The sequence below is a fragment of the Alligator sinensis genome, unplaced genomic scaffold (genome assembly GCF_000455745.1).
Source record: "Alligator sinensis unplaced genomic scaffold, ASM45574v1 scaffold597_1, whole genome shotgun sequence".
NCBI classification, from domain to species: domain Eukaryota; kingdom Metazoa; phylum Chordata; order Crocodylia; family Alligatoridae; genus Alligator; species Alligator sinensis.
This window is the reverse complement of record NW_005842074.1, coordinates 2334675-2346111: the sequence shown is the minus strand read 5'-3', so window position 1 is coordinate 2346111 and position 11437 is coordinate 2334675. Positions and strand designations below refer to the sequence as shown.

Below are 11437 nucleotides of genomic sequence, written 5' to 3'. Positions count from 1 at the left end.
GGCTGGGGTCACTTGAGCCCAGTTTCTCTCCTGCCCAGGCAGGGGGTCGGACTTGAAGATCTACAAGGTCCCTTCCGACCCTACTTCTATGATTCTATGAGTTCCTAAGAGAGTGCCCTAATCACCAGGATGAATAGGAATCCTCCACCCTGAGAGGCTGGTACACCGTGCAACCAAGAATGCAAGCATCACAGTGCATGTACACCAGGCAGTAATGTAACACTGAGTCTGAATCACTCTTTTATAACACATTATTTCCTCCTTACTAAATGCCAAATAATGCTATTTATTTATTTCTGCTTACAGCATTTTCAGTAACAATTAAGGTTGGAATACTCTTTCTACTGTTTCAACTTCTAGAATTATCACCTTAATTCTCATTAAAAACTAGTGGCATCAACTATTTACAGAAATAAATGGGTGACAAGAAAATGATTTTTCAAACCCACTACCCCCACACACATTGAGCACTGGAATCTAATTAAAACATTTGCTCCTTCGTGAATGTCTATGGCACTCTAGGAAAAAGTTTTTGACAATCAAAAGTTCAGATATTCACTCAATTCTCAACTTAAATTCCCTTTTCTGTTGGGTGGGGGAAGAACAATCTTGTGCAAAATTACTTACCACAAACAAGGCTCCACCGGCTCCACTACGCGCAACTGTTTTATGCAAGCCGCGGATTTGTCTCACCTACAAATACATTTTTTATAGAGTATTAAAAATACATGCAAAATTTATACAATTGCCATACATTGCTTTCAGTAATGCCTTTAATTATGGATCAAATACTTACTATCAAATACCGACAAATGAACAATTTGTTTTCTTCCTTTTTGTCTAGTGAAATAATAAGCAACATTCAAAGCTTCTCCTAATATTATTAGGAGAGTATCCTTGTTCATTTAACCCACAGTCATTTCAGGTAAGTTTAGGAAGCGAATCCTTTAAATTTGTAAAACAGAATTTTACACCCACAGTTCCCAACTGTAGTTAGCAACTGATGCACATATCTCATCAGGCCCTGTACTAATAAGATGCCACGCCACTTTCTCTTCCCATCCCCTGCACATGGTACAGCACAGCAGCCTCTCTCTGCCTTATATACCACATTTCCCTCAGCTCATGAGAAAACAGCTATTGTAAGAAATTGATGTATTTAGGCAGCAGGCTCCTCTACGTGAAATGTATATTCAAGGGACTGAGTTTATGATGGCAGCTCCTCTCCTTAGTAGGTCATGGGGTCAGGTTGTAGCCCCCTCATCTGTTGGGGCAGAAGGTGAAAAAAAATTCTTTGAAAGGATAGCTAACTCCCTTTTTCAGGCATGGATATTGTGGATGCTCCTGGACAGGAAATTCTCTTAGCTTTGTCAAGTGTATATATGGGGAAGATGTCACTTCTTCCCCTAGCTGCGATGCATACAGGGAAGTTTAGCTGCAATGAACAGCACTACCATCCTCCAGGATATGTTCAGAGTGATGAAGCCCCCTCTTGTTGTGGGATACATAAAGGAAAAGTTCCACTTCCAGGTAGCAAAATGAAAATGTATGAGGGAAGACCAACTTAGAACGGTCTCCCCCCTATTTACATCACCTTTATAGTTGTAATATATACAAAAAACAAAGGGGGGGGCTGTGGCCTGCAGGAAAGTAGCAACGGTTCACTCATCCAAAAAATACAGGCACCACTACTTTACAACATAACACAATGTCATCTTTTTGCATGTAAGTATTCATCAGCCACAGTACGTTTTATATAGAATTAATTGCTTTAACACAGGGGTTGGCAACCTATGGCCAGTTGGCCAGATCCAGCCCACAGAGCCACTGGATCCATCCTGAAGCCAGAAAGTTTTGCCCAAGCCATAATGCAGATGGGCAGAGGACAACTTTATCCATGTCACACCATGCTGCAGCCTGGAGATCCCTGTGGGAGGTCCCTATGCCATGTTGTGGATGGCCAGCAGAAAGAAACAGCAGCAGTGGCCAGGTCCTAGTACCAGCTCAGCTAGGACTCCAGCCGGATCATTCCAATGTGCTGCCAAAAAAACAGTTGACCAATGCCTCAAACACATACTTCATATACAAACCTCAGCCACATATACTTTAAGACATATGTAGAACGACTGACAACCTGATCCTGTAAATCAGGGGTGCTCAATCTTGAGCCCGCAGGCCAGATCTGGCCCACAGTGCCAAGTCATCCAATTTGCAGGGCTCCCCACGGGTCCATAAACTTGGTGGTGAGGGGGCAGTCAAATCTCTAGACCCATGGAGAGCCCCAGGCCCTGCACACTGGATCCAGCACCCAGTCACAACACACAGGGTCATGCAGGGGTGGCGTATGGCCCCAGACCCCAGGGCTCAATCTGGCATGTTGGGGTGAGAGGGCAGGATGGGTTGGTGCCAGCCCTACAAGACCCAATCCCAGCACATGGGGTGGGGGGCAGGAGAGGGCAGCACCAGGCCACTGGGACCCAATCCCAGTACACAAGAGGTAGGAAGGGTTGATGCCAGACCACCAAGACCCAACCTGGCATGCAGGAGGTAGGAAGGGGGCCCCTAGGGCCCAATATGGCACACAAATGGGCCCTGTACCCCTCATCTGGCCTGCAGGGCCCAAAGGTGGAGCACCACTGCCTGCATTTCACAAACCAACAGCTATACAACTGAATGGTCCTTTTGGGCTCTACAGGACTAATCACAAAGCTAAATAAATCCCTGAAGCTGCAACAGGATAAACATTGGCATACCTTGTGCCCATACAGAGTTTCACTAACTTCAGTGAGTATCCATACTGGCATAAGGCTCAGCTTATATACCCAACTGCAAAACAAGAGCAAGTAAGACTGTGTAGCTAACCCTGTTAAAACTACACAAAAGGTATCAGTTTGCGTCTCAGACATTTTGACTCAAATTTGAAATGTCTACGTCAAATGAATTTAAGGGGCCTTAAAATATAAAATAAACACCCAAGACACCTTATTGTCTCACAAGAACGCCTGTTTTTGGATTTCCATTATCTTACTCCATGATCCCATTTGTGGAATTTCAAGTGGGTAAATTTCAACAGGCCAAAGTCTGAAAATACTGACTTGAAATATGAGCCTCACTACCAGCCTACTATGAAGAAAGTAACTTCTCCTCATAATGTAAAGTATCCATTTAAAAATGAAGTTAGAGGAGATAAAAATGGAAAACACAAACAAATTTGGAAGACAACAGAGAAGAGAAATAAACGTGCGCAAGTCTGAAAGATCAGTGGGGTTTTGTTGCCTAACTTAAGTGCTTTTGTAAATCCCAACAGGTGTCTAACTACAACTTTCAGTATCAAAATACTTTTGTAAATGTATTTTGGAAACTTTTGTAAACCCAAACATTGTGATTCCCACCCAAATGTATTTTTTTCCAAAAGGTGAGACCACATAGAGAAGTTTTAAGGAAAAGGCAAGGAAAAATAAAAAAGCAGCAGTAAGAAACTAAAATATTTTAAAATCACAGCCTACTCTGGCCAGGGTGGATTGATTTAAATCAGCAAGCCATAAACCTCAATTTAAATAATTGCTTCTTATCAGCTTTCCCATTGTATATTTTCATTGGTTGATATAATAATTAAAACATGTTGATTTACAACTAAGTACAGCTTTTACAGTAGGTTTAGTACATAAGTTTCTTGATACACAAACCAGATAAGCTTTACATTTTTAAATATATAGCTTAAATATTTGGATTGTTAGAAATCCTACATTTTAATAAGCTATAAAATGGTGAAATATATATTTCTTATTCACTAAATCATTCACTTTTTGCTCATATTTCTATCAAGCTGCATTAAGATGGCAACTTGAATTTAATTAAAAGACACAAACCAGCATTTCAGATTTATTAAACAAAACAATGTTTTGGATACAGACACTTTTTTTAAAATCAAAATATGGTGCAAATTAACAACTAATTTATTAAAACACTAATATTATCTGTTATAGCATTAGAAGGATGAACAGTGGTTAGTGAATAATTATTACAGTTCACCCGTGGGAAAGTTTTCTAAAATGCCTAGGTGAAAGTCATTTGCGCTTAAGTTCCTACCTGCCTTATTCTCTTTAAATTAGTCTTTTTTTTTTTTTTTTACCTAGGCTGTTTTGAAAATTTTTACCCCCTTTCTTTCAAGTTTTCAGAACTCATAAATCTCAAAGGGACCAAGAAAGGATATTGACTGGAGTACTCAGAACCATTCAGAAGCAGAGGGTTTTACTGAGCGGATGCTTGGTTTCCATGAGCTGAAGAATAAGCCTCCAGAACAGACTCAAATATTCATAATTTGAGCATAGAGCTAGTCAGAGTTCAGGAATTAATGTGACTATCAGGATGTGCTCATTTGATAATCCTGATCAAAGAGCGCACAGGACGGTGCCTCCAGGAGTCAGAGGCTAGGTTCCAACACCTGTGATGACTTTGCTGATCTTTTGCCACCCACAGTATAAGCCCTGTATCCCCTAACAGGGTCAAGCCCCTAATATATGAAATACTCTTCCATATTTTTAAAGGTTTACCTCAAAAGTTAGATCCCGCCTTTACCCCTTTTCTAATATAGAAGAAAATCAGCTTTTAACCCTCAAGTTTTTAGTACAGGCTCACTGATTCAATATATTATTTAAATTATTTTAATAGATTATACTAAATTTATATTTTAGCCTATGCTGTATTAAAATCAAATTTCATTTTAGGCTAATTTATTTTTAAAGAGGAATATTACAGTTAAATTACAGTTTAAATAAAAATAAAACAATACAATTTAAAATTTTAAAAATCTTTTAAAAAAATCATTGATTTGTATCCACGAAGTCTAACAGACAAAAGGAAAATATTGATAATGGCAAGAATTTAAAAACTGGTTTTTTTTCCTCCTAGTCACGTTTGGAAAAATCCAAGAATCTTTTCCTAAAGTCCCTGTAGTAGCCCAAGATAAATGTTAAAGCATTGATTCCATCAAAGCAAGACACTTTCTATTTGAAAACAGAGACAACAATCCTATACCTCAATGATTTTAAGATAATACATAGGGAGAAAATAAGTTTTATGATGTTAAGTCTGCTGAAGTTCAAAGGGAACCAAGTGGAATTAACCAACAGGTTTCCTATATGAGAAGCCAATACAAGTATACATTCTCAATCATTTTTATAGAAAACCCAAAGGTCTATGCCACAAAACAAATGCTTAAATATGCCAGATGAACAGAAATTTCTCTCAAGAGATATACAAACCATAGACATAAGTGATCAAAAATACAATACCAAAAGAAAACCACGAATGCTTGCATGCATGCAGGCCACATTTATCGGTGACATTATCAGCTACAGCAGCCAAAAAAGCCGATTGCCAATAATGTTCATTTTCCTTTTATCAGTGCCAATCTGATACACCACCGATGTACTGGTGCACCTCTAAATATCATTTATGTTAAATACAAGCTATTCAAGCAGCAACTTACTGACAATATTCTATATAAATGTCTAATAACTGAACCGGACAAAAGCTGTACTTAGGCAGTCACTACGTGATAGCCAGCTTTTAACAGCAGTAGCCTCTTCTGCACATAGAAAGAGAATATTTTCTTCACGTCAATTTATTCAGCTAGTTCCATTCACTGACAAGTTCACTCTAAGTTAAGAAACACAATGGGCTTAAAAAAAGCAGGAAAGCCTGTTTTCCCCTCTCAATCTGTAAATAAAAACAAGGGGAGAGGATAAAATCTTATAACTCAAAAATGTTGGGGGATAGTGCCCTGAAAAAAAATTCTGATCTGTTCTCTGCTTATGGACTCTGCTTCTTTTGCCTAATACGTCAATTAGCTTTAACCCTCATCCGTTCTCATGAAACCGTAACCACTGTTGTTCTCATAGGGTAACTTGTTACCCTGCAATTCAGCAATGTTGGTCTCATAGGGTAACTTGTTACTCCAACCACATGAACAAAATGGAACCAGTGACAACAGTATAAATGTACCAAAAACTATTTATTAAACATACAGGTTGTTTGAAAGAGTATTTATGAGTATTTAAACCCAAAATATCATTTAACTAGAGCTATGAACCAAATTTAAACTTTTTTGGAGTTTCAAAACATGGATAAACAATTTCCTAAGTCTGCAATTCACACTGTTTTCAAACACAATTATTTCAAAAACATTTCCTAACTGTTTTAACTAAATATTGCATTCCTCACAAAGCAGCAGTGATGTACTGTGGTGCACACAAGCAAATTGCTTACAATCTTCACATCGTTTCCGCGTTTTGCGGTCATCTGTCCTTGGACAAAAAGCACAACGTCCACTCATGCTTGCAGGTTCTACTCGGGTGCGTTGTGGCAATTTGTAATTTACGGCAGTCATACCAGACTTGACAGACTTAGACAGATTACATGTATCCATCATTCTTTGTTTTATTTGTCCATCAATCAACTGCTCTCCAAGCTCCTGCAAAAAAAAGTGCCATCTTCTTAAAGGTGATCTTTGCTTCCAGTTTGCATTGTGGCCTAGCCAAATGATGAGGCTGGCAATGGCAGCCACATCAACATATTGAAAAATAGTGTCATTGGCCATCTGTTGATTTTCTATCTGCAGGTAGTCATACAGACTAAATGGTCAAGGTTATCCACCCCACCCTTGTTTTTATTGTAGTCATGGAAGATGTCCAGCTTTCTTTGCTCTCATGGTGCATACTTGACAGCAACAGCACAACTTTGGACTCCTTTGGAACATAGGAAACTAGGGTGAGTTCCCCATCAAAAGTAAAAATGGATGAAAAAAAGTTTCCCTTCTTCAATTTGCCTGCATTTCATTTGGGATATTGGCCCTGTTCGTCCTAATCATACCCACATAGGTCAAGTCCTGCTGTAGCAGTCTTTCTGCCAGGTCAGTACTTGTGAAGAAATTGTCACCCACAATATTCCTTCCCATTTTATATCAGGAATGAACCAGTTTTTCAATGACCTGGGTACAAGATTACCTTGGTGCGGAGCTTCTGGTTGCTTGGCCAGGCAGATGTCTCCAGAGAGGGGGAATGATGTTGCTGCACCACAGCACCCTGCCAAATATGGCTTGAAAATTTGGTGATCGCTGGGCGTATACTGTCTGAAGGGACAGCGACCCCTAAATGCAATGAGCTGCTCATCAAGCGTCAGGTGTATTCCTGGAATATACCATTTCCTGAGCTGCTCCACAAATTGTGTCCAAATCTCTCTGAAGGCAGCAAGCTTGTCCACAGCTCTCCTTTTCTCACATGTCAGTTTGTTATCAAATCTCAGGTAGTTGGTGATTTGAAGGAATCAGTTTAAACTCATGGCGGCATGGAAGCAAGGACGCCCAGTGCGTTGCTCCCACAACTCCTCCAGTGCCTTATGATCACCGTGGTATAGACCACTCAGCAGCAGGAAGCCAATGTAGGCTTTCAGCTCTGTTTCATCTAGTTTTTTCCACTCCTTTCTATTTTCAGGATGGCTATGATTCCACTCCCTGAATCTTCTTCCTGCCTCTGCCTCTCTGTTTGTTTCTCCTATAATAACAGTCAGGATATCTTGTGAGAGAAACAGGTGGAACGTTTCCACCAGTGTCTTTATTACTTTCTCTTGTTGGCCCAGCACTTCCATGGACTATGTCCTTGGCTGTTCTCCAATGATGTATTAGTTGTGGACTTTCTTCCCCACACGCTGCCATTCCCTCCTCTAAAGGTACCATCAACTGCAATGTTTTCTGAGGGTGGTGGCAGTAACTCTGCTCCACGTCCTGCTGCAGGTCTTCTCAGTCTTCCATGGCAGCCCTGGGCTAGTCCTCTTCCCTTTCCCACTGGAAGTGCTGGCATCACTTCTAGTTCTAGCATCGATTCTTCCTCATATGAGCTGGATGAAACTTCCATAGACATATGGTTTTCTTGCTCTGAACAATCTCCCATGTCTGAAATGAAGTCAGAATCCTCACTGTCTTGGGATAAGATTTTACCAGTGGATGTGTCGCTGTCATCCCCAGTTACCTGTGCAAGACAGGCTTCACCACTAAGTATACGCTGCCTTCTCATACTGGACTTCAGAAGAAAAAGAAAAAATTGATTATTGCCGAATGCATATAAATAACAATCAAAGACAAGCCTGCTCCAAAAGCAATCACAGAAGCAATGCTGTGCTGTCACAGAAGCAATTCCGCCCTGCCTTATGGCAGCGCAAGTAGCACCCTCATCTCCTGGGCACAGAAGCCAGAGACCAGCATCCACCCTTTACAAGCAAGCCAAATGTGGGTGGATGCTGTTTGGAAACCACACATGCAGGGGCTTATTGAGAGCAGGTAAAACAGAAATGGTGGGGGGTGGGTGTCAAGACCTTATCGTTGAAGAGGACTCCATAGTGTACGCTGTATTGCAGTATGATGTTGTTCTATTTCTTGTCTGCTGTCCCTTTGCTCCTTGTCCTCACTTCCAAAGGCAAAGCAAACTAGCTTGTATGTTATAAAAGGGGCAGGTGAGACAGAGAGTTTTGCCATGAGAAAAGAGAACAGAGGTGGATTTGGGTGTGACAAAGTGTTTGGGGTTTTTTGGCAAAGGGCAAGCTGTTTTGATGATCTTGCAGCCTGCAAACAAAGTGGTTAGCAAAAGGGGTTGCCACATCTTTGGCAAGAGCAGAGTAGAGGATGGCCATCCATTAGTTACCGTGGATACCTGAAGTGAACATGAATGAGGTATGAATGAATGCTGACCTTTCAGATGCATCCACCCAGTGTGGCCAAACAGGTCTAGGTCTGTCATTTATATAGAAATTGCACTGGGGTAACCAATGGCAACGCGTAAGGGGTACACACAGGTGCACATGCACCCCCTGAGCATGGCGGTGCACCCCCTGTGACACTGTTGGTGGCATCTACAGGCAGTCACTGCTCATCGCCACCGACAGTGTCTGTGGGTGGTTGCCACCCTCCCCCGCTGCAGATGCCTGCGGGAGCTCCCCGCTTGCCGCTGCCATGCTCCCTCCCACCGCTGACAGCGCTGCCACCACCTGCAGGAGCTCACCATCCCCCCCAGCCCTGGGGGCACGTAGCATTCATGGGGGTAACAAGTTACTGCAACGCGTTATCATGGGCTTGGGGTAAGTTGTGAATGTGTTTTTCCATATGGGGTAACAACTGAGGTAATATGTTACCCTGGGCAGTTTTTCATCCACAGAGAGCAAGCCATTCATGTAAGCTGGCTGTTCTTTGGGGATATTGTGCATTGTGGTGCCAGTGACAGTGTTCTAAAAAGAATTTTTTTTAGAATCAATTAACTTTAAAATACTGTACAAAATATGCGTCTGGGGTAGGAAATTACCCCATGGGAACATATGGAGGTTAAATTCTAGGCAAATGCTGATAAACATTTTTTCATGTGTATCCAAGACACACAAGGTTACTTATACACAACTCTCCAGTGAATTCCAATGTCCAGCCAGAAATGAAAACTTAAAATGAGAAGCAAGTCATACACCATTTGTGATATGGGAAAAATATAACGTAGTAAAAATTAACAAACCAAATACAAGAAACCAAAGCAAAAAAGAGCTACATAATTTTTTATATCACACTATTTAGCTCTTAAAACATACAAAGCCGTAAAAACACGTACATTTAATCACTGGGAAAGCAGGATTGGAAGAGACCTCAGGAGGTCAACTGGTCCAACCCCTTCCAAAGCAGGACCATCCCCAACTAGATCATCCCAGCCAAGGCTTTGTAGCCAGGTCTTAAAAACCACCAAGGATGGAGATTCCACAACCTCTCTGCGTAACCTGTTCCAGTGCTTCACCACCCTCCTAGTGAGAAAGTTTTTCCTAATATCCAACTTAAACCTCACCTGCTGCAACTTGACACCCTTGCTCCTTGTTCCGTCATCTACCACTGAGAACAGACTAGCTCCATCCTCTTTCGAACCCTCCTTCTGGTAGTTGAAGGCTGCTATTAAATCCTGCCTCAGTCATGTCTTCTGCTGACTAAATAAGCCCAGTTCCCTCGGCCTTTCCTCAGAAGTCATATGTCCCCAGCCCCTAAACCATTTCTGCTGCTCTCCTGGACTAGCTTCAACTTGTCCACATCCTTTCTGTAGCAGGGGGAGGCCCAAAACTGAACACAGATGTGGCCTCACCAGTGCTGAATAGAGAAGAATAATCACTTCCCTTGACCTGCTGGTAACACACTTAAGCGTTAGCTGGAATCATAGAAAAATGAGGGTTGAAAGGAATCCCAGGAGGCCATCTAATCCAACCGCTGCTCAAAGCAGGACCATCCCCAACTAGATCATCCCAGCTAAGGCTTTGTGCACCCGGGTCTTAAAAACCTCCAAGGATGAAGAATTCACAACCTTTCCGGGGAGCCTGTTCCAGCACTTTACTGTCCTACAGCTCTAGGATACCCTGACAAGGAAATAGTAATTCTTGTAGAGTTGTTTTTTGTTATTTTTTTAATCCCCCAAACCGCTGACCACTAACAAAAAAAAGGAAAGGTTAAAAAAAACAAGCCAAAGTTCGAAACAAATCAAGGTTTTCCACCCGTGGGCATCAAACCCAGCAGGGGGCCCACCTTTTTGACAGGTGTGTCACCCATGGATGGCCACTCCGCTCCCCTGCCCGTGCCGGATGCGACCCTGTCGCGCCTGCTCCCGCCCCGACGTGCTGCTCTGCTTCCCGCTCTATCTGCCCCTCGCGCACCAGACCTACAGGCGGCGCAGAGCCCTGAGGTGGGAGGGAGGGAAGGAGGCAAAGACCCCCGCGCCCTTAGCGGCCGCCCCGGGCTTCCCTTACCAAGAGGGCAGCGGCGGCCCGCACCGGCGCTGACAGCAACATGGCGGCGGCGACAACGACCCCCGAACCAGCAACAAGGAGACAAACGGCTGGCGCATGCGCGCCCGCCCCCAGCAGCACCTGCGTACGTGCGTGCGTGCGCGAGCCCGCGCAGGCGGGCGCGCGCTGCTCTCTCTCCGTCCCTCCAGGAGGGGGCGCACGGGTGGCGGCTCCTCAGTCACAGCGTCAGTGACGTCAGGCCAAGCCGTGGCTGGACGTGCCTGCGTGGGAGAGGGGCTGCTCGTGCAGGTCCCGGGGCCGACGAGCCCGTCGTAACCTAGCAACGCCTCCCGCGCCGCCCGGGGGCGTTGCAGGAGCCCGGCAGGGAGGGAGCGGGCGGGGAAGGCGGCACCTGAGCGACGGAGACGGCTCAGTCAGTGCCTCGTGAGCTCGGGAACAATCTTACGGAGCTCGAGGCAGCTTATGGACTGGCCAGAGGACATTATGTAGACGCAGCAGAGTGTCCAGGAGCTCAGGCTCTCTGTGCAGGGATGCTGTGAGAGGAAAGCTGAGCTAGAGCTGTGCCGCACGTGTATACCACGCCCCTGCTGTCTCCTCAGCATCAGCGTGTGCGTGCACACAC

The 11437-nt window shown here is 43.6% G+C and overlaps 1 protein-coding gene across 2 annotated transcripts in view; it reads right to left on the bottom strand.

Annotated features, from left to right (window-relative positions):
* The window catches only part of NDUFV2 (NADH:ubiquinone oxidoreductase core subunit V2), a 47924-nt gene extending 36958 nt beyond the window's left edge, over positions 1–10966 (bottom strand). Inside the window, exons 1-2 of one of the 2 annotated variants that reach the window (XM_006023660.3) lie at positions 10816–10966; positions 628–693 (exon numbers count right to left, since the gene is read on the bottom strand). In XM_006023660.3, coding sequence (XP_006023722.1) covers positions 628–693; positions 10816–10857 — 108 coding nt within the window. In that variant the 5' untranslated portion in view covers positions 10858–10966. The remainder of the gene's footprint in view (positions 1–627; positions 694–10815) is intronic. The other variant, XM_025204243.1, reaches the window with a different exon arrangement.
* Between the last annotated feature and the right edge of the window lie 471 nt (positions 10967–11437).